At 39.1% G+C, this 24,510-nt stretch overlaps 1 protein-coding gene across 4 annotated transcripts in view; it reads right to left on the bottom strand.

The window, feature by feature from the left end:
• The window catches only part of BOLL (boule homolog, RNA binding protein), a 43,873-nt gene that overhangs the window by 17,866 nt on the left and 1,497 nt on the right, over positions 1–24,510 (bottom strand). For 2 of the 4 annotated variants that reach the window (XM_061612881.1, XM_061612884.1), the window contains exons 1-8: positions 23,847–23,929; positions 10,317–10,460; positions 8,311–8,402; positions 7,194–7,248; positions 5,283–5,358; positions 4,044–4,171; positions 1,261–1,332; positions 744–791 (exon numbers count right to left, since the gene is read on the bottom strand). In XM_061612881.1, coding sequence (XP_061468865.1) covers positions 744–791; positions 1,261–1,332; positions 4,044–4,171; positions 5,283–5,358; positions 7,194–7,248; positions 8,311–8,402; positions 10,317–10,460; positions 23,847–23,864 — 633 coding nt within the window. In that variant the 5' untranslated portion in view covers positions 23,865–23,929. Of the gene's footprint in view, positions 1–743; positions 792–1,260; positions 1,333–4,043; positions 4,172–5,282; positions 5,359–7,193; positions 7,249–8,310; positions 8,403–10,316; positions 10,461–18,028; positions 18,068–23,846; positions 23,930–24,510 lie in introns of those variants that run through there. The other 2 variants (XM_061612883.1, XM_061612882.1) reach the window with 2 other exon arrangements.

The raw sequence follows: 24,510 nt of genomic DNA, 5'->3' as shown, positions 1-24,510 counted from the left end.
TTGGATGAGGTGATGTAATGAATCATTTGAAGGTAGTATTTTGAAATTATATTATCTTTAAATTTCTAAGTTGTGAATTTACTGGCTTGAATCCATACTATGCTCCTGCCAGCAGGAATTCCACTCAGGTGATGCTTCCACAGGCAGAAGCGGGGGGAGATTGCTTTTGTTTAGTCACCTTCCCCCTCTGAAAATTTGCTCCACAGGTTGAGGTACACCCTTGCCTCAGGATGGCAGGAGGCTGCAGAGAAAGGGAAGAATTGGCAAAAAGTGCCTCCTCTACCTCCCTTCTGCTAGTGGGATGCCTCTACTATATAAAAAGCTCATTTTATTCCATAGGTTTGGATCCATCAAGGCCTACTCGGAACGTGGGGCTGAGGCAAAATTTACACATTGTCTTCACAAATTCTTCTAAGCCACCTGTACATCTGCCAGGAGAGGTCAAGTTATAACATGTGGCATCATGAAGCTTATACCATGTGTCTTCAAACCAACAGTGAACAATAAAAAGAGGTTGTATGGTGTAGTATGTTTAAATCCCTACCACAAATTCCAGCCACAAAGGTTACTAATTCTGGCCAGTCACTATCTTTCAGCCCTAATCCCATCTTATAGAATTGTTGTAAGGATAGAAGTGAAGGAATGGGACCATTTATAATGACTTGAACTACTTATAAGAAGGATACAATATAGATATAATAAACAAATAAACGAACAGATAATGGAGAGTGAATATAATTTACCTGCGGAATACTCCATTGCCATTGTCCTGGAAGACACTGTGTAGGAGCCTATGATAATTGAATACAACAGCATGCTAAAAACCCAAATCCATGTATTTACGCAGTTCGTAAAGTAAAACAAATGCTGAAGATATTAATTGCAATTCAGCAAAGTGAAACACAGTAAAAGCCAAGGTGGACACATTTGTAATTTTTTTCCTTTAGTAACATATAATAGCATTCCTGTCGAGATAAACTGAAGCCAACTATCTACACTTTCCAGAAACAATTTAAGACATTTTTGTTCTGGCAGGCTTTTCCAGCTGAGTGAATGGGTCTCTGCCATGGGTGTAGATTTTGTTTTGTTTTAAACGTATCTACTGTTTTTTGTGTTTTTAACTGTTTTTACTGTGCATTACCTTGAGATGATTGTAGAACGACTGCAGAATGATTAATAATGACTATTATCATAATCCAATCTAAGTACTATTTCCCCTCTGCTGCCATAACATGGCCAAAATATTTTTTTAATTTTTACCTGATAATGATATGTAGGTTGTTGATAAACAGGCTGAGCTACCATCACTGGAGAACTGGAAATAGAACGTGACTTTAAAAAAAAGAACAGCAATTAGAATCTTACTGAGTTATCCCAAGTATTTTTCAAATGTTACTAAGAAATACATTTTAAGCACTCTACTAAAGCGCTAGATAAAAAGTCAGTTACATTAAATAACAGATCAGACATCCCATCCATGCTTCTACTGTCTTTTCCTTTCATCCTCCTGCACATACTACCCCTCCATGCACTTTTCAAGTTAACCACAGTATAGTATTACATATGAACCATCTTTAAAACGAGTGTTTGAAATTAGAGCTTAAAGTTTGTTTCAAACTTCAAAGCAACCATGGTTAATGTTGATCTTTGGGAAGAAGTTATGCAACACCTTGGGTTATGCTGAAAAGAGAAGAAATTTGTATGGAAATAGAGAAAGTGAGCATGCATGGCACTCCTGATATGTTAACCATGGTTAAACGATCAGGAAACAATGGCTGCAAGACTGAGAGAAATTCAAAATGTTTCACTTCTAATTCAGTTAATTATTGCTTCCCATGTTGTCTGGACAAAAGTGTGGTTAACATTAACTATGGTAATTTTTAACAAGTCAGCTTCATAACCCATGGTTATAATTAAGCCCACATCACACATGATGCTAAACCATGGATTAGCGCTATGTGCAGGAGCACACACTGCCCTCCCATCTACAGCTGGGAATATTTCAGCAGAGTTTCGATTCACTTTCCATGAAACCTGGCTTGTTATGTATGACTCAAGCATCATGGTTTAAAACAAATTCTGTTAAGCTTCATAACAAGACAACTTCAAACCATCTATCATAACATGGCTTGTTAAAATAATCGGTTTGTTTTAAACCTTGATCTCTAGTTCACCTATGACAACAAAGCAGGTTTTGTGGAAAGGGAAGCTATACTCTGCTGGTCCACCTCCAAGGTACACGGGATGAGAAGAGGGGAGCACAGTCTGAGGCATATGGCCACTTCTTCATGCTTGTGCAAACAATGTTAGGCTGTGGTTTAGCATTATGTACAAATGTAGCCTTAGTGTTAACTAGTTTGATGTACCAGATGACATGAGAAGCCATGGTTAAGGAAAGGTGAAAACAAAACTTCTGAACACCCCCTGCAAGTCATTTGGGGGGAGGAGAGGGGAAGTGAGACTGTACAAGCCTAGTAAGAAACTAGGCTCAAACAGAATGTGACAAACCATAATTTAGCATGACATCCAAACACATGTCAATACAGGGATTGGGACTAAATCTAGAAAAAGGCAGTAAAATTCTATAGTATTTACATGCAGTCTTGAAATCAGTAAGACTAAGACTAGTCAGTTAAGACCAAGGCTGTAATTCTATTCTACTTATTTCTGAATAATTATGCTTAGGATTGTGCTGCAAAACTGTCAGATAATTTATAAATAACCTTGTTCTAAATAATGTTAGTATCAGGATTGACAAACTGTTCCTTATTTTTTAAAACATCTTTGAACAATTCCTTGTAGATTTGGCATAGGATTTTGCAAATTCTTCACCAAGAGAGAATGAAGTATCTTCATGCACGCTAACAGCTATCAAACAACATGATTAGGAAATAATATGTTTTTCCCTAACCTTTGTTAAGAAAAGCACACATTCACAACTGATATAGTTCTTGCGATCTTCTACTTGGAGTTTCAGTAATCTATGTTTTATATAACAATTTAGTACATTTGCCTTTTTAGAAGTGTCAGCTTGTCACAAAAAGAATGAATTACTTAAGTTGGTCTTGGGCTGAAAAGTGAATTTGGAACGGGATATAACACACACAATACTTTCAATGCAGACTGAAGCTATAGCAGTTGGTGTGGTGGAGCTGTGCCGCTCCCCTAACCTCCCTCCATCTGAGTTGCTGCTGCATAGTGGAACAGAGAGGGTGAGGGGTGAGGTGGTGAAGAGGTCAGAGTGGTGCAAACATGCCAGCAGAAGTACTGGATTGGCTCCTCCGACACGTTTCCACTGAGCTGACTTCAGCTCTCCTAGTACGTAGCAGCAACTTAGCTGGAGGGACGTCAGGTGAATGCTCCATCGTGCCATCCACTAATGGACTGAAGATTTCCACAAGAATAATAAACTACACTCCATCAAATGTGAAATCTGTATGAATCTGCCCAAAACTGAGCACAGGAATCTACTTAGTACCTGGATTTATAAAGCTTCCTTTTAAAAAGCTATGGAGAATCAGATTGGGAACATTTCTGTGATTTTTTCAAAATAAAAATTTAAAGTTGTAGAGGCCCCCAGGTGAAGACAAAGGCTGCAATTCTGTGTTACATGCATATGCCATTGCTTGCCCATTCAAATTCTTTTTCATTGTTGTTCCCACTGACTCCTTAAATTGCTTTTTTTTATACTCAGGGGAATCTATTGTATCCTGTAAAATAAAAGAAACTAAAGAGAAATACTCCATTTATTTATTTTATTTATGAAATTTATATCCCGCCCTTTCTCCTAGAAGTTGTTACTAAACAGTTACAAATGCTTCTCTATAACAGATGTATGAAACGAAGTTGCAGTTAGAGAGACAACACTGTATACTATATAAATTTGTTCTCATGGCTAGTCAGGACAAGACTGAAAAACTTTGTTAGGAGTTTTACTTTTCACAGTTTACTAAAAACAAAAATGCAAGCCAAAGGTCAAACAGGTATTAGCACATCAGATCAGCTATACCAGCATTGTTCCAGAACATAAGAAATGAACGTACAGGCCATGGCTGTGGAACAGAAGTAACTTCAGGCGTATGAAAGTAAGCAACACCATTATGATATGTATAAGGATATCCAGTTGAAGTAGTCAAGTACATTGTTCCAGCTGCTGGCATTATACTGGATCCTAAAATAAGCAGTAATAAAATGAAAAAATGTATAGGCATTTAGTATTCTATCAGAATAATGAGGGTTTTTTTTCAGTTAGGGAAAATTCAAATAAATATGGGATTTGATCCTTGGCCCTAACACAGCAGAAAACACTTCTACTTGAACACAGAGGGTTCTTGGTCTTCTGCAAATTTCTAGGCAGCTGCAACTTCCCATAGTACACAAATGATATGGGGGTATGACACTGACTCTCAGGAGTGTCTTTTTGAAGGATGCAGACAACTGCAATGGGGAGAAAATGGCAGGAAAACCCCATTCTGTGAGTAGAACATGTCTCACACATTCTTAGGATCTGCATCACCATCTATGTCAATATAATTTATTAATTATGGGGATACCAATTCTAACTGGGCTGGATGGGAACAGGTTCCAGGATTAATCCTGGATCAAGCAGATTGAAAGCCATCTCCAAAATGTCCCACTTCAGGGCCAAAGTTCTATGCTTGCAGAACTTTCCACAGATGTAACTGTGGGCTCTGGAGCTGACAAGTCCCACACCAACACAGCTCCTCCCTTTGATGAGAGAGGCACCTCCATCCCATCCTAATCACCGTCAGTCACCCGATCTGAGCGTCAGGATTTCTCTCTAAGTTGCAAAATGTGTTAACAGAAAAATTCAACTCACTGCAACTTGAATTAACATCATATACCCTAACGTTTTAAACGTTAAACCATGATGTCATATACCTCACATTTAAAAAATAATAGGAATTGCTTTATAAAACTGACTAACGTGACAAAAAGTAGTAATTCTGTATAATCATCAAAAGGCATGTGCCTCAGCTGGGCCAGATGCCTTCTACTATCATGAGCCTGAAATATACTAGCTCATCTTGTTAAGAGAATCTTAGTACATCTTAGAGAATCTAACAGGCAAATGGGACACTATCAGCATATCAGCACATCTACTCAGAAGTCAGTTCTCTTGAGTTCAAAGGAACTTACTCCCAGGTAAGTGTATAGGATTGTAACCTAAATCATTATTTGCAGCACTGGCAGATTTTTCCATCACACCTATCATTTCCACAAAAATGGGGAGAGGGGGAAGTAAGCAAGCAAATACATACGAGGAATCCCTACTTGCTGTTTTCTTATTGCTGGACCAATATTCAGTTTCTTATCCTTATAATTTAGTTTTTCAGCCTAAACCAAACCAAAGAAAATACATATAATTATTTCCATTTACTTTTATTTTAAAAAAAATATTCAAATAATAAATGTCTCAACAGAATAACAATTCTACAAGTTTTTCAGATACCTTGAGTTCACTCAAATCTTAACGGAAATGTCTTGTGAACTTAATCCTTTGTTTTGTGCTAAATTACTGTTAAGTGCTTTTCACATGCCCAGCATCTCATATAAATCACCTCTAAGTCATAAATGAAAAGGAATTATCTGTAGCAGTTAAGATGTAAGGTGATGGTCTCTTATGTAATGTAACACAGATGTACAAGATACTCGGCTAATGCATTCACAAAGGACTGACAGACTATACAGGTACTCCCCAAAATAAAAATGCATATAAACAATTCCTAAAGGGAAAAGTAGCACTGATTCAAAACACATGACTTGATATATTTATATAGGTAAATATTTATAGAACAATACCTCAGGAAGAGGCACTGCACTGAAGATGCATTTTTACTATCTATACTTCCTTCCAATACTGAGCTTGGTGATTTCGTGCCTATGAGGCTACACAGAAAAGGCAGATGTTTTGCATACTTGGGGTACTCAAGTATACAGAAATATATCTGTTTGTCAGTTAAAAGAAAATAGTCCAATGAGAACTGAACATGCTCTATTGCCTACACGAGTTAGTTGCAGAAAAAAGGAAAATTAGTAAGGGATGGAGAATTGATCGGCTTCAGCCTCTAACAACTTATAATATATGCCATAAGGTTAAAATACTCTCTCTCTCCTGGAAGGTTTCAGGAGGGGGGGGGAAGAGAAACGAGGACACCTTTTCTATTCCATACTCCAGAAAATTCCCACCTAACACTATATCAATTGAAGCAGCTGATGTGGTTCAAAGCTAGACTATTACTTGGAGGAATTAACTGGCTGAATGTGGGCCAACAAACTAAAGCTGAATCTCAACAAGATAGAGGTGCTGTGGGTTTGAGGTTTTTGGGTCCGGAAACTGGGTAGATGATCTATTCTGTAAAGAGTTGTACTCCCCTTGAAAGAGCAGGTGTGTAGTTGGGGACAATCTTAATTCTACATCCAGTTTTGACACTGGAGCCAAAGAGGCATCAGTGGCAAGGAGTGCCTATCCTTATAAATTTAATAAATAAATAAAATAAATATCACCAGCTCTGGATGCTCCTGGACAGAGATTACATTGCTTCAGTAACCCATGCTGTGGATGGGATTATTATAATGTGGATTATTGTAATGTGCTGTATATGGGGCTCCTTTCAAAGAAAGCTGCAATTAATGCAAAATGTGGCTGTCAAATAAAGGAACACCTGTAACTGTATTGATCTCCCCATGTATTAAGATAATCAGTGGAGGCCTTTTTCACAGTCTCATCCCCAAGTAAAATAAATAGGGCAGTGGGGCAAGATGAGGCCTTCTCAGTGGTGGCTCCCTGCCTTTGGAATCATCCCCCCCCTTTGAAGTGCATCTGGCACCAACACTATTTACCTTTCAACAGTGGTTGAAAACGTACCTCTCTGCCCAGGCCTTTGGTTAGGGGCTGAGTTAATATGCCAGTAGTTATTTTGATACTTGCTGTTTATTTGTATTTGTTAAGGCTTATCTGTTATGTATTTTGTATTTAATGTTTTTTACTGTTTTTTGTACAAACCACCCTGGGATCAGTTGGAGAAGATTGAGATTATAAATTGAAAGAAAATAAGAAATAAATAAAACGCTGCAACATTTTTCGAAGGTCCCCACTGGTAATATACTTATAAGCAAAAGTTAGTTGGTATTACTAGCACCTTTCTATACATATGAAAAATGATTTTTACCTCTTGTAAGATTTTCTGTGCGTCTTCCTGAGTTTCAAATGTGATGAAACCATACCTAAATAAAACAGCTTACATTATTTTACTTAGCATACATTGTATCTGCAAACTTTCTGAACTGCTGCTTGATATGTGTAAAGTGAACACCTGCTCTACTATCACATAAAAAGAGAACTATTTATTTGATGAGAATAAAAACAAATTGCTTTGAGTACTACAGTAGGCCCCCACTCATAGGGCAGGTTAGGTTCCACACCCCGCCGAAAAGCGAAAACCGCTGAAAAGCTGTAGCGCGGGGTCTGGAACTTAACCTGTGGATCACGCCGGAGGAGATCAACTGTAGTGCGCTCCAGCTGATCTTCTCCTCCTCCGGCAGGATCAGCTGTAGCACGGGGGTCTGATTGCCCCCGAGGAGGAATCAGCTGAAGTGCACTCCAGCTGATCTTCCTCTGCTCCGGTGAGATCAGCTGGAGCACAGGGAGCTCCAGCCCCTGGTCCAGCTGATCGCCCCACTGGCGCCGTATTAGCGGAATGCCAAAAAGCGGGGCGCTGAGAAGCAGGGCCCTACTGTATGTAGAAGTGTTCTACAGAGAATCCAAGTGGAGCCGGTGTATGTGTGGGCGACAAACAGAGCCCCCCAGTACTTCAATTAGGAGGGAAGACTGTGGCTGTGAGCTAGTCAACTTAAAGACTCTAGACTGTGAGAACATGTCATGCCACCTTCCCTTTTGTTGATACAGCCTAAACGGATATATGCTAATTGTCTAGACAGGACATTTTTATAACTCTGAAAGAGTTGGTACTTTCTTTTCAGGCCATAAATGACTATAAATGAATAGTTCTGCCTTCTGGAATGAGTGGGAGAAGCAGCCAAGATGATGATATCCTCTGCCACTGTAGGAAAAAAATGTTGATTTTTAATTAAAGCAAAATCCTATACACGTAAACTACCCAGAAGTAAGCCTCACCGAGTTTATGAGATTTATTCCCAGTGAAGTGTGCATGGACTGAAGTTTTAAGGTGCTAACATGTCTTGTTAATTATGTAATAAGGACGTTTTCCTGCATATATTGAGCTAAGTAGTATTATTTCCACTTGATGAATGCTTTATTCTACTAACCCTTTTGATACTCCAGCTCTGTCATTTACTATTTTTACTTCTTTTACGCAGCCATACTGGGAAAAAAACTTCCTTAGGTCATTTTCGTTAGTCTAGTAAAATAAAAAGGCAATTATTGCATCATCAAACCATTACAATGATTACACTTCTACAGATAAAAGTATTAGTTGTTTTATTTCCTTCATGGGAAGTTTTATTTGTAAAATCATATTAAATTGATTGCATCATTCTTCACTAACTATTCCACTAACTGAATTATACATGTAGCATTTTCAAATTCTGCAAGCTTTCTTAGTCTTTCTTACAGACTCCAATCTTTCATGGTCTCCTTCACAGGCACACCCTACTGAGTGAGAAATACTTGCACCCAAGCAAGCATGTAGATTGAAGCTAGAGTTATTTTACAATTTCAAGTGAGAAAGTGTTCATCTAGCATAGACCATTTGCTTAATGTGCATAGGTCACACAGCCAGTTCCTAGGATCTACCATTCTGACAGGCATTTTGTCTGGTATCTATAAAGTGCAATCTAGATTTAGAATTTAAGACTACAAATCATAATCATCATAAAAACACAATACCACACTGCATACCATACGCAGCTTTATGGTCTCCTACAGCCAGCTTCAAAATCAATGCTTTTCATCTTTAAACATGGAGTTTCTTACATGAATGATATTTCTTATGTGTGTACACCTTCTAACAAAATCCCACATGTACCTTGTGACATGATGATGAATAGCCATTTGCATGGTTGCCTCTGGCAAGTACGAAAAATATCCTGACAACCAGCCAGGGACGTTTTATACATGCTGGTGGTTTCCCCTTCAAACAGGCCACAAATGACAAATACATGCATGTACTGTATGTGCATGTGAACTGAGTTTGCATAAACTGCCTGATGAAATAATCTTTTACAAAATATATCCACTCCACATGCAAGGTTGAGACTTACTATGGAATAATTGGCAGTAGTATTAGAAAAGAAACAGAACTTATGGATCAATCAGTCATTTGTACCTGTATGAGTGAATTAGGTAAAAAAAAGTTCATCAAAGAAATCAAGTATTTAAGATGTAGTCACTATGGACTTGTTAAAAATGAAGCATGGCATGTTGGAGTAGATCCAAAGATGGCATTTTGTTCACAGAAGGAGTCCTTCCACTCACGACAGGCCTTTGGTTCAACAGAGGTTCCTGCTTCATAGAAAGGGAGCGATTTTTACTAATTCCCCTCCCTGCTGTAACCACCTCCTATGCTGTTCTGGATGGTTTCACAGAGGATACAGGGGAGAGGAGGAATCAGCAAAGATCAGCTTCCCTACTTTTGTTGGCAGGCACTCGAAGGGCCCTTTTTGTGAGAGGAACTCCACTTGCAAAGTGTTGTACTGAAGCACTAGCTTGGTAGCCACAGAGATAAAGAATTCTATGCAGGCTCCATCTGTCTTCCAGACTTTAGTATGCCTCTAAATGCACAGGTGGGTATACAACTCATTCAAAAATGTTTACTATTTATTCTGTTGTATACTTAGGAAATGTAATTTTTAAAATACTAATTTGAATGCTGCTGGCCTTGAAAGGTATCCCAAATTTAAAAAATACTAGTAACAGTTCTTGCCCATCAGAACTAACTTGAGAGCCAGCATTGGAGGGGGATTTTGGCTAGGTACAGCCTAGGCTCTACTACAGCTAAGCAGATATATATATGTATATATATATGTATATATATATCTGCTCCTTTGCTTCTCAATTAATTACCTGTTTACTAGAGACCAGTGAGATGAACAAATCCAAAATGTGTTCATTGGATGGTGAATGTATCTTGAAATTCTTATGGGGGGTACTGCTATTCCTATTCCAGTAATTACATAAAATTAACAACCTATTTTCTACATAGTTATACCTTATACACATATAAATTATTAAACACATGATATAAACAACTCTATTAAGACAGGTCAAAATATTTTTACCCTATTATTAAGATATCAAGATCACAAAAAAATACCTTAAAATCAATTCCTCCAACAAAGATGCGATTAGGAATGACTGTTCCAAATCTTGGAGCACTTGTAGGGTTGTTTAAAGGCACTGGTGACACAGTGTTAGGAGATGGAGACAAGGAATCAGTTTGCATCTGATTTGTGGTTTGCTGTTTAAGAGAACATAGTCTTGTTAACATATATTTTCAACACAAAAATGATATGAATTGCTAAAATGACAAATCTATTATTTAATTTCTGAAGTACTGAACTACCCGCAGTTTCACAATTCTTATCTTCAATTCAGGACGCCACATATACTACTAATTGCCGGGTGAATCCTAAATATATATTTAGTTAGTTTATTGAGTATTTGCTTGAAAGTTAATTCCAAACCAATCGTTCCAACCAAGTGAACACTACCTTCTCCTTTATTGTTATGCCTAGTTATGTTTAGAAATAGTGATAAATCTATTCTGGGAGCATCAAGGGAATGATGGCAAATATTTAATGTTACTTATTATTTTTAATTACGATACAATGTTTTCTTATTTTAGTTATAAACTTTTTTTTAAAAGCTGAAATCTTTCCAAATCCCCCCTCAAAATTCATGCATGGTTTGGAAATTTTAATAGCCCATCCCAATGCAAAGGAACACAGTTCATTAAAAAAAAAAGGCATATACAATATATATTAAGATCACACTAAAATATGTAAAGCACAAAGCTCTTGCAGTAAGACTATCATTATCATGTTATCTTATGCAAACTTGGTCCCATGCGTATCACTGGAGCAGTGAAACAGAGCTACCCACAGCCAAGGAAGGGGTGCAGAAAAATAGGTGTTTGTAAATTAAAGGCTGGGGATGGGGAGGAGAGAAACAATTAAAACAACTGAACAAGGACTGAGCATGCTCACTGACCACCAGGAGACAATATTTCGGGCATCAGGTGCAGAAAAAAAAGGGGAAATAAGAGAGGCGGAACCTCAGTTGATCATGCCCGTAACAGCTTATAGTATCCTAGAGAGGGGTTAGGGTTGGAGGAAGCAAGTCAAGCCTGTGAGCTTTTATGGACTCTAATCCCTTTAAAGCTAAGAGTCATGAATTATTACGAACTAAAGAAAAGCACTTCTGGCAATCCCAATTACTTGCCGCTGACCAAGGACTCTTTCAGCTGTGAATGAGGCAGAGCCTCTCACAGCTTTAAGGTATCCTGGAATGGAGAGTAAAAAGAGGACTGGTGAGAGATACATCCTTCAACCTCAATCCCCACCCTACATATTGTCTTCCATACAGCATAGGAAACCTAGTCCTGAACCTTGTCAATCAGTATCAGAAAGCAACTGCACTATAGCAACATGCTGCTGAAGTTCTGGGTTAGGGGATCAGAAGCTACTCACCTAGCCCCAGAGCTTAGCAGTCCCATACTATTGCTCCCCAACACCAATGACTTCTTACAGGCTCCAAATTGTCAGTTCCTACTCCTTGTCATATCTAATGACGTACAGTTCTAGGAGTTTAAAAAGTAGTATCACAATTAAGTAAGATTGTTACACACACTCAGTTGTGAGAAACTCCAAGTGCACTCTTTGGGCTAACTGCTCAAAGTCACATGAATATTTTTAGAAATGTAAATACCAGCTGCAAGGAGGTCCTACCAGAATCAGGACTGCAGGGCACAAGTCTGACCCCTCTGCCCTGCTGTGGTACTGATGAAAATCCTCCCACTGAAGGTCCTATTTGCATTGGGAGGCAAGATCCCATAGGCACCAATAAAAGCTCTCCTCCCAATGCTAATCATTTTTAGATGATTATTTGCATTCCAAAGCAAGTCACACAATTTAGAGACACATTTAATGTCATTTGTAGTTGGCACTCAGTTTTAATCTGGTCCCTCACATTTATTAATTTGACTCAGTGCAATCTCTGTGGTGTGTGACAACCAGGCATGACTTTCTAAAGGACATGAACAGACCTGAATCAACAGGGTTTCTAACACTAAGACAGTGTATTTTTGTGTGAATATGTTCATATTATAATACAATTTTGCATATGCTTATGTTAAAATATGTTGCAAGTCACTTGGAGATCTTTTGTGTAACAAGCAATTAACAAATTTAATAAATAATAAGTTGGTTTGAGAATCTGGCTTATGGAAAAAAGCCAAAAGCCCCACTGATCAGACCCAAAGTCAGTTTCAGACATTAACACTTCCCCATTCAAATTATTCTGAAGAAAATGGCAGATGGAAGCTGTCTCCTTTTCATATTAAGGGGTAGATCAATCTGTCAATGTTGGGTTTCTCTGTTTCTTATTCTTCCAACCTAAAGTTTCTCCACATTTCTAAATCTATTTTGTAAATAAATTTTAAGTCCTCATGAAAATTCATCAGCATTTTAGTGCACATTTCTTTCAATACAAGGTGCTGGTTGATTCAAGGTGATGGTTTTAACCTATAAAGCCTTACACGGCTTGGGACCACAATACCTGATGGAACACCTCTCCCAATACGAACCCACCCATACACTACGCTCAACATCAAAGGCCCTCCTTCGGGTGCCTACTCCGAGGGAAGCTCAGAGGATGGCAACAAGGGAGAGGGCTCTCTCTGTGGAGGCCCCCAAATTATGGAATGATCTGCCTGGCAAGGTGTGCCTGGTGCCCACACTGTTATCTTTTTGGGGCCAGGTCAAGACTTTCCTCTTCTCCCAAGCATTTTAGCATGTGTTTTAAATTGTTTTTAAAAGATTTTTTTAAAATTTGTATATTTGTTTTTAATGTTTTTAGTTATTGTAAACCGCCCAGAGAGCTTCGGCTATGGGGCAGTATATAAATACAATAAATAAATACATTTTTGCAAGCAATTTCCCCTAATAATAATTATGTTTTATTTTCATTAATATATGCATTTTTAGCACACTTTCCTCTAACATACGCAATTTTGTACACATTATTTGGTTGGAGAACTGTATCATAAAAATCAGAGAGGTGTGAAACTTAATTGAAATGTCTCCCCCATCCACAGTGCTTCTGTTTACATTACCTGGAGAAGGGAAGAGGGTCTCCTCCTCCATGCCATTAACAGTGCAATCTTATGCATGTTTATTTAGGAAAACCCAGTGTTACTCCTACAGACTTACTCCCAGATAAGTGTGCATATGACTAGTCTTAGGGCTTGTTTACACCAGAGTTTACTGTGTGTTTGCAGTTGCTTACATTCCTATTTAATTTGCGTATTTAATTTCTACTATCTAAACAATGTGTGCTGAGAATTTACAATTGCTTTCATTTCTCTTCTGGCTGTGCTCCTATTTCTAGCATGCTCCAGAATGGAAGTGGTAGCATGTGCATAGGGACATCCTGGGCAGGGACATTTTTAAAAAACAAGGTGTGTGTGCAACTATCTGCATGCATGGCCTGTCAGTACTTAATTGGCATAATCAAACCAACAAATTAGAAGGTGGGGGCAAACACAAAAGGAAATGCCTACTGGAATGAACAGGAAAGATCAAAATTGTTTCTCATATACAAATTCAAATATGCGCAGGTGCAGACTACTCTGGTCTAATCTGGATAAGGAAAAAGGGAGTTAACAACTAAACAATGCTCAAATATGGACAAGCAATTATGCCCGACGAGATGGGGACTTTTGTGAGATGTGTTTATGAGGCTGGGAATGTATGTGTGTGCAAAGAGACTTTACATCTGATTAACAGTGCAATACTGTATATACTCAAAATTAAGCCGCACTGAATTAAACAGGATTTACTCACAGCTAAATGTGCACAAGTTTGCAGTCTAAGTGGTCTTTTTAAAACACTGCTTCTCAATATTTAAATAACTTTTAGCAGAACAAGCAAGCAGCTATTTGCATGCTTTAGGTGCTGCCTGCTAGACAATTTAAAATTGGCAATGTGGTGCTGCAAAATCAAGTTTCTCTACCCTATGCTAACTGTTTATGTCCACAACCTATTCTGATCCAGTTTTAGAAAAACCATTCAAATTATTCTTTCCTATTGTTTGTTATACTTGGTCTAATTATTTCTTAAATAGCTTAATTCCTCTAAATAAGAAAAATTCCACTTCTGTATGTACAATATCTCACTCTCTGATGGAAAGTCTTCCTCTGAAAGGACTTTCTCCCAACCAAGGAAGGAAACGTTTGGATCCAGGCAAAGGATCCAGTTCAGTTGTAATCTGATTGCCAAACCATGGTGATCAGGACACACTGTGAATTACACTCTTCCCTTTCCTTCCCACAAGACAATTTTCCTTCCCTAGTCAGCATTACATTCATACCAGTGGAACTATAATTAAAGCTACTCCACCATAAATTGATAAATTAGGGATTGAAACAAGTACTAACTAGCAGACCATACTGCATCACTGGTAACACTAACTAGGAAAGGTTGGAATATGCACAGGAAAAATTCCACAATTATGCTGTACAAAACACTTTCTAGTTTAAAATCAGTCTTTAATCCACACAGCTGAAATTATAGACTTCAAAACATTTGTACAAAATATTCCCACTACGTAAAAATGGAATTGTGGAGAAAGAAATCAGTGATCAAATTAATAGAGATCTAGTTTGATTCTGCAGAAATGCTACGTAGGAAGTCTGAATTACTCTGAAGAAAATTCAAATTAACCAAGCTCAGGAATGGCGTATGAAACCTGGACAGAATTCTGTTGTAAAAGTCATAGATGTGAAGCCTTGAAACAACTGGTTTGAAACTGACTGAAACAAGTGGAATCTACAAGAAAATATTGCAATGTGGAGTGCTCCTGTTCAGGGTTTCAGACATCCTGCCATATCCTCTTCCAGGACACTCCATTCCATCTCCCTCAACAGCCATTAAGCATGACGTGCCCACTGAGCATGCTCAGTTCTCATTGACTATTTTGGTCAATTTCTAAAAAAAAATCTGCAAGATTTTTGTACTTCCCTCATGTCTGCTGATGGTGGTATTTTATAAGGATCTATTATTAAACAGCGAGTATGCTATTTGTGTATGTATGTATACATCCATACATGCCAATAAGGATCATAATGTGTACCCATCAAAAAATATGAAGAGCTGAAGAAATATTTCACTGTACCTAACTTTTAAGCATTTCCAAATACAAACCTCTCAACAGTCAAAACATATAGACTCTTAATGCTCCAGTCTGAAGGCACGAACAACAAAAACAAGTATTTTATCTCAGTGTCCCTAATAGTCAGCCTATAAATTTCAGGCTTCAAATTCTTTTCCAGAAAACTACTACAGTCTTGTCATAATTGTTCATAGTGTAGTACATCTAAGAATGCACAGGAAGCGTTAGCATAGCATATTGTGCTATGAGCAACAGAACCACGACAAGGTCCTTCCTGAGTCTGTTGAAAAAAAAAATCAGTTTTGAAAAGATGCTATTAAATACAAAAAAAATACACTGATTAGTCAATTGTGAGATTAAAGCTTATTAAAATGAGTTACAATTGAGAGACAATTATGATTTTTTTTAAAAAAACTTTGTATTTCCTCAGCACGATTTCTGGTCTTTTTTTTGTGAACAGGTATTATTCCACATTTTAAAAATCTACAGCTTTAGAAAAAAAGAATGAGACTCTTTCTGAGGATATTGGAGGGAAAATTTTCCATGGAACAATTGTGATTTTTTTCTGGAATATTTTCAGGTTTAAAATTATAATTTTAAATATCAAATCATCAGTACAGACCATATAAAATTAATCATAAACTAGAAAACCTCAGGGTATATTTCTTTATTTTACCTGGGTGGTGCTTCCCCCCCAATAACTTAGAGCTCAAAGCCTGGATATGTAAAAGGAAGGAGATCTGATAATAAGCAAATTCATGCCCTTTCTTCTAGTGTTACTCAACAAGGACATCTTTTACTATGTATATTAAGAGAAAAACGGCAATATTTTCAGTTTTAAAACTGAAGCTCTAAATACTAATGCTGTATCCCATAGCATAACTTCTTAATGTACTGCAAAGCAATATTATTCCAATAAAGGTAATTTAAGACTCTACAATCTGGTCCTTGTATATTACAACTGTATTTAGCTGTGATGATGTTAAAAAATGCAACAGGAATAAATTCCTATCGCATCTTTACTATCTGCATAACAACAATTAGAAGACAGATTGGGAGATATAAGCGCAAAGTAATGAGTACTTTACTCTGAACACAAAGAGCTGTTTTAATTTAAAAATACAAAATAATATAAGGAAGTGTAGAAAAGACGGAATTTCAAACGAGGCAGTGTGGAACATTATTTTAAGTAAGTTATATCTAGAAGAAAGATGCAAGTAAGCAAAATATAACACAAAAAAATTGGATGTCCTTTCTATCTACTTTCTGCCGGGTTTCACACAGGGTCTTCTCCAAGCCCTATCTGGAGATGCTGAGATAGAACCTGGCATCTTTTATTATGCATGCAGACACTGCATGGGTATACATAGCTCCATTGTGGTATGGATTTTGTGTGTTACAAAGGTATTTAGAAAAGTGACCATCAAAGATCTCCTGATAACACCCCAATATGTTGTAACTGATTCAACAATGTATTATTTTATTATTTAATATCCCACTCTTTCTCCCAAATGAGCCCAGACAAGCTTTCTTCATCTTCATCACAGTTCAAACAAGGAAAGAATGCCATAATTACATAACTTAACAGGACTATTTCTATCATTAACCACTTCCTGTTAGGCCACCATCTAAACTACTTCTCAAATTAATATTGCTTGCCATGTTTTTGCAAGTCATGGTAAACCACAGTTAATGGTTTACCACGAATGTGTGGGCTTCACTCCTCCCCAGTAGCACAGGAGAAAAACAAATCATGATTCCTGGCTTAGCATTATATCTGAACCATGATTCCTGGCTTAGCATTATATCTGAACCAGGGATTTTGGTTTGTTTCATTCAAACAAATCACAATCAGCAAACCTACAGATAATGGTTTGTTTAGAGTGAAACAAACCATAATCCCTGGTTCAGATGTAATGTTATTCTATTTTTTCTATTCTAGTGGTGAGAAGAGAGGCACAGTATGCATGATCATGCCGACACATTCACAGGAAACCATCAACTCTGGTTTACTGTGACTTGCAATCTGGGGCACAGTAATATTGTGGCTTTAAAGTGATCAGTAAATTGTTTTCTACCATAAACCAAGTTCTTATTCCACACCCATTTTTAAAAGAAGGTTTTAAATATCTACTTTCAGAATTCTCATAATATCTGCTTTACCTTTAGGAGTGTTGTATGAACTTGAAAGACAGCTTATGATATGTTTTCATACTCCCAACAAGCTAGTACTGTAAAGGATCTCAATCTATTGGGCTCAACCCATTCTACATTGCTGGGATGGCACTGCACAATTATGTTTTTTACAGGACTTTAGCCAATAGGAATTCACAAGCTTCTATCTTTATAAAACTCTCTTCAAAACTTTACTTCATGATACCACATCAAAACTTGAAGGAGTGGATATTTTAAAAAATATTCTGAAATTATTACAATTATGAGTACATAGAATATTAATAATTTTATGTGAATACAGCAGAAAATCATAAAATAATTTGAATTGCAATAATTTGTAATGCTTTATGTGGAGTGTCCCTTAAAGATAGCTTGGTTTATAATGCTGTGACCAAGTTTTGTTTTGGAGCAGCAGCAGGATGGACCATATTAAACAAATTTTGAAATCAGTTCCACTGTTACCTGTTGTATCTAGGCTCAATACGATGTGTTGGCTATGGCATTTAAAGCCAAAGCAGTCTGAGACCAGGGTACCGCATTAAATGTCTCCTCCTCTAACACGGGTGTGGAAACTCCAACCTGCATGCAGGCTCATAGCCAGCCTAAACGTTCAAGGGGGACACCACAAAAAAGGGGGGATTTTTTCTATAATAACTGAATTTTTTTCTAAAAAAACAGGGGACAGGCCCCCCTGGCACCACCACCCAAGCTATGGGCCTGTCTGCATGTCATATGCAACTCACATGGCTTCCTCCTGTCTCACCTGACCCATCTAGCAAATAATCTTGAATCTATTTTCAAGTCTAATTGCCACAGAGAGGGGGGTTCAGAGGCTTTGTAGACAGGAAGCCCCTTTACACTCAAATCCACTCTTAACATGCACGCACCTCTGGTGAGGTAATTAGACCTGAAAATAGCCTCTCATTGACTCAAATGGGAGGTGGTTTTCAAGCTTAATTGCTGCAAGTAGTGGTGGTGAGAATCTGTTTGAATACTGTGCATCAAAGAACTGTAGTGGATAACTACTATGAATTATAATGATCGCTTCATAGTTCTAGAACACTGGTATGTTATTTGACCTCCATTTTAGCCATGTATTGTGTTTTTTAAACTTGTTATTTGTTAGTTTTATATTGGTTTTAATCTTGTTACTGTATGTCACTTTGGGTTCATTTTTATGAAGAAAAGCAACTAATAAATGTAAAATAAATAAATTATAAAGAGTAAGCAGAAGTCATCAGATTAGTTTTCATTATAGTATATCCTAAAATTGGCAGAAGATATGGATCAATGTTCCAGTACCTCCCTGCTTCCTTATATCCGTTATGCTGAACATACATATCAAGGTCTCAACTACATGCATTTGAACCCTGGCAATTTCTTCAAACATGCATAGGAAACCCTCCTGGGGGAAAAGCTACAGCAGGCAACTTGGGGAAAGGAAACAGAGGGCAGGGAGATGTTAAGTTTCACTCAGAAGCAGCTTTTCCTTTTTCAAAACAGTGTCTGTAACATGTTATTTGGGCCCCAGTCTGTTCCTAGCATTAACAAAATATTCACTAACAGGCAAAAAACCTTGCAGTTTAAGAACGTACCTATAGCCACAAATATTTCTACCACTCACCATATGCTCAGAGGCACATGTTACCAAATTCTTCCAAGCAGATTGGACTGTGAAAGACCAACCCAAATTGTGCTTGTGCTTTGATGAATTTGTAGGGCAGTACAATATCTCAGAGAGGAGGTCAGGTCTCCTGCTCCCCTGGTACATGCACTATAGCTGTCCAATTTCCCTGCTTTTTAAAGTTCGATAGAAATAGCTGTGGGCTATAGGTATGTTCTGTTTTTTGCCTATTAGTGAATTTCTCTGCTTTTTAATCTGGGAGGTAAGAAATGGGATCCTGTGTAAGTTTGATGACAATGTTTATTGAGTTCAGTGGGATTTACTCCCATGCAATCATGCTTAGGATAGGTAAAACTGACCAGGGGGGGGAAGAGGGAAGGCCGAAGTGGGCAGGGGAGGAGGAAGAAGGAAGGGAGGGGAGGAAGAAGGGAGAGGAGAGGGGAAGGAGGGGAAAGGCAGGTCTGATCATTTGCATGCTTATTGAGCTCAATGGGATTTACTCCTATGCAATCATGGTTAGGATAGGTAAAACTGACCATGGGGGAGGAGGGGGAGGAGAGGGAGGGAGAGTGGTTTGGAAAGGGGCAAAGGAAGGGGGAGGGAAATGCAGGTTAGATCATTTGCATCCTTATAGAGTTCAATGGTATTTTCTCCCATGCAATCATGCTTAAGATAGGTAAAACTGACCATGGGGAGGAGGGGAAAGGAGGGGATTGGAAGGGGATGGGGGAGGGAGGGACAAAGAAAGGGGAGGGAAAGAGGGAGGAGAAGGGTGGGTGGGTTTGATCATTTGCATATGGTGAATCTATGAATAGGGTTTTCATGGTAAACGGTATTCAGAAGTGGTTTTACCATTGCCTTCCTCTGAGGCTGAGAGGCAGTGACTGGCCCAAGGTCACCCAGTGAGCTTCATGGCTGTGTGGGGATTTGAACTCTGGTCTCCCAGGTTGTAGTCCAACACTGACCCGGGGGAGGGGCAAGGAGGGTAGGAGATTGGGTGGGTGAGCACTGGGCAGAGCCCCTTTCCTTTCCAAAAGGAAAACATTCTGAACAGTATCATTCTTTTTCAGGCTTTCCCCCACCTTTTTATTCTACAGCAGGCACATGTAGCCTCCCACCCAAATTTAAACCAAAGCTTTCCCTGGCCACATCCACACCAGGTCTTTACTTCACTTTGGACAGCCATGGCTTCTCTCAAAGAATCCTGGGAAGTGCTGAAAGTTGCTAGGAGACGCCCTATTCCCCTCACAGACCTTCAGTCAGAGCTGCTGACTGTTAAACCAGTATGGCCGCTGGAGCTCTCTCAGTGAAACAGGAGTCTCCTCTCAGCACCCTTCACAAACGACACTTCCCAGGATTCTCTGAGGGAAGCCATGACTGTCTCTCATGAAATCAAAGTATGGTGTGGGTGTGGCCCCCTGATTAGGCAAGCCCAGCAGCTGTGAGTCTGGCTTTAGAACTCTTGACAGTTGGTTCTTACTGAGCATGCCCCACATTATCATAGGCTCCCAGCCAAAATTTCTTAAATTAATTAAAAATCAACCAGACATTTTTTTTAACTTTTAAACTGCAGTAGATGAAGGTCAGAGTATGGGGCAAGGTCAGTATTAGGATTACAGGTACTCTGTGAACATGGCTGATTTTTAATGAATTTCAACAGATTATGAGAACTCTGACAGAAAAAAGTCCAAAAGGGCTCTGGGTTTTCCCCCTCTCTTTTTACTTTGAACTCTCTATTCTCTCTGTTTTGTGTATCGCCATGAAAATTGAGCGGGTTGTTAAGCAAGTGTTACTGAGTTCAGAACTATAGGTTTTGTAAGGTTTTGTTCTGAAATGAGCTTATGGGAAGCATCAGAATGGCATGGTGGGTACTTTCAATTCAACATTGCGGAATGTGAAAAATCCACGCTGACTATAGTATACAGCCACTCTCCTGGCTGTATAATTATCAGTCCTGTCAGCGGAATGTGGATTTCTCTCCCCCCCCGCCCAATCATTTGAATGAATGAACGAAAGAAACTTTATTTTTACCCCGCCCTTTTTCCAAACTGGAACTCAGGGTGGCTTACAAATAAAACTACATGTAGTTTAAAAGCATACAAAACCATACAATTAAAATACAATTAAACTATATGCAACCTTAAAACCATGAAACATGAAACATTTGTGATCTTTATCTGAATATTTACTTAAAAAGTTAGCTTTGGTCCTAGTAAATTTTACTGGTGAGAAAACCCAAGATGGATGTCCATATCTACTGAATGCACTAAACACATATGCCAGTTCCCACATGTATAAAGAAAAAGAGATCTACAACTTTGCTTGACATGGCGCATGTCACAAGCCCATGCCTATTCAAAAGCTTGACGCTGGAGAAAAGCGTGGGGGATTATCCCACCGGTTGAGAAGCATTCTGAGCATACTCAAAGAGCAGTGCAACATACTGCTGCCCTTCACTTGAGCTTGGAGCAGATGAGTTCTGAGGAAGGAACTGGCCTGATACTGCATTCAGGTCAGTGAAGTAACACAGACAAAATCCCTCATCCCTCTAGCTAGCCAAAATATCAGGACCTCTGGGAATGGAGACATTCTTTATAAAATACCTCAGGATACCGAGGCACTTTTTGATGGCATATGTTATCCAAAATGACTCTTTTGGATGTGCACCTCTGTGCACAGAAGGGGTACCAAGAAAACAAAAGACAGTTTTCAGCGTATTCAATACACATGGAAATCCACCCTTGGTAGGGGTCAAGTACTGCCTCTTTCCATCTAAACCTGCCCGGCTGTTAAGATCCATATCCCCATCAGAAGCCCTTCTGTAGATCCCTGCACCAACTGAGAAGAGGGGAGTTGGGAGGATTGAGCCAAGAAAGGGCCTTTTCTGTTGTGGCACCCCATCTTGTGAACTGTCTCCTCATGGAAGATCACCTGGCGCAGTTTCAGTTATCTTCTCAAACCAAGTGAAGGTCTTTAGCTATTAAATTACTCAGACTTTTCAGAATGTTTAGTTTACTGCAATCTTATTTGCTATATTGTATAAATATTTGTTCGATTTTGTATTTTTGTATTCCCCTGCCCCCACAAACACTCTCATTGGGAGATTCTATGTCTGAAAAGCAGTATATAAATGATTGAAAACAAACAAAAGTTCCTAGCTCTTAATGTTACACAAAAGGGCTTGAACACATGACTTAAAGTATAAATCAAACAAAAAACTAAAATGTATCAGGACACACCCAGTCATTATTGCACTTTTTAAGTTCCATTTATTTCAATCAGAGACAGTAAAGCGAGAGATGGGACTTAAAATGTACTTAACTTTTTAAAGATCATGCCCTTCTGTTTTATAAAAGTGTCTGATAATATTATGCCAACTGATTACTTAATTTTTAAGATCAGGTTAATAATTTCTGCATACTAAAAATGTAAGTGTATGATATTCAAAAAACAAACATAATTAAATAATAGATATTGTGGTTTATTATACAGGATACACTCAATGTGTACTTCTAGACAGGGGAAAGAGTATTTCTTGTATTTCCTGCATCTGTGGTTTGAACATAAAACTGATATTAGTTACTACTCATGTTCGATACCCTTGTTTCTTAATTGCATACGATCAATATTCACACAACAGCACAAGAGATGCCAAATGTGCGCAGAAGCACTGAGTGCATCTCGTAGACAGCAACTTTGTCGTTCTGTTTAGCATTAACAAACAAATCCACAATTGCTTCCTCTCCCGTTTTTATATTCATATCGCAATTGCGGATTCGAACCTCCATGCCAGGTATAAACAGTCACCAACTTGGCGCTGCAAAATCTCCTATACATGCATTCTTCGTGACCCGATTTAGTATAAGTGGATGCCACCCGTGGACTTCATTATCTCTTTCTACAAAGATGGAAAAGGGATGAAGAGAGACCGAAACAACAAATGACTACAAAACGACGTCCAAAAGTGCCCTGTATTAAAGTGGGGGGAGGGGGGAGGAAAGAAAAGGGAGGGAGGAAGCACTTACAGGAGGAAAATATGCGCGCTCATACTGACTTTTCCCTGGCTTTGCTGCAGCTATTGTTGGACAGAACCTCTTCCCACCCCCACCTCAACTGCCCTTCGCTGCCGTTAGGGGTCGCGAGCAAAGAAGCGCCGTTTAACTTAGCAACCACCCTTTTGCAGGAGCTGCAGCTCGCGGTAGAAAGGCCGGGGGTGGGGTGAAGAGCAGAGAGCTTAGGAGGGTGGAGAAAGGGCAGCGAGTCGTGCTAACGGGAGAGGGCGGGGTTAACGCCTCGCTCGTGATGTCAAAAGGGGGAGGAGGACGGATCAAGAGCGTTACTGGTCTCTCGCCGGTTTTGGCGGGAAAATGCTGTCGAGGTCACCACGTCGGCTTCTGAAGATATTTCACGCCCTCTTCTCAGGCTCACCCACCCAATGGCATTTTTTAAAAAAGAACCTCCCGATAAAATTCGGCTGATGACTTTTTCAGCGCCACAACTGCCCCTGCCTCCCAGTGTTAATTAATTTGAGGCTCTCAGGCCTAGCGCCCCGTTTTCCTCAGAAACCTCCCGTGGGCCAATCCCCGCCATCGGCGGCCTGTTTTACATTGCGACCTCGGGATTGTCCCTTGATCTCCGCGGGGATCTCATACTAACCGAGGAGTCGGGCTCCATGTCTGTCTTCACAAACACATATACAGCGGCCTTCAAAGTCTGAGCAGCACGTTCCGCACACGCAGCTCCCTTCTCACTCACCGGACGCGCCCCTATTGCCAAAGGGCAACGCGAGAGTTAAGGCAAAGGGAGTGGGCGGGCGCGACAAACTCACGCTCCCTACACATGGAGTAACCTCGCTTGGCGAAGAGGTGTGGCAATTCGATTGGAAAGAATTTGAGATTATGTTTAGGGTACTAACCAGAGTCTGAAAGTGAAGCGGACGGCAGATTTATTTCTCTTGTTATCCCTCCCCTCCAAATTACACCCATTCCTATTTCTGGAATCCTGAAACTCTGTTTCATCCATTGCGAGTTATGAACCATCTAGCTCTAGACAAGAGAAAGGAAAGACTTTGAATATTATTATCCTGTCATATTTATCATGACATCTCACCTCACCCCGCCTTACTCTTTCTTCCTTCCATGCATGTCTAAGAGCAAAACTAGGGGGCAAATAATCCAAATTTGAAAGCATACAATGTTATGCACAGATCTTGTGAGCTTCAGGTTGCTCACAAGCACATCCACATACTGCAGAAGAAATGCTATGACTATAATATATCTAAGTCCTGGCTGATTTAGGCCTAACTCACAGCAGCACCAAA

Source organism: Rhineura floridana, chromosome 2, assembly GCF_030035675.1.
Source record: "Rhineura floridana isolate rRhiFlo1 chromosome 2, rRhiFlo1.hap2, whole genome shotgun sequence".
Lineage (NCBI taxonomy): Eukaryota > Metazoa > Chordata > Lepidosauria > Squamata > Rhineuridae > Rhineura > Rhineura floridana.
This window is presented reverse-complemented; position numbering and strand designations above follow the sequence as displayed.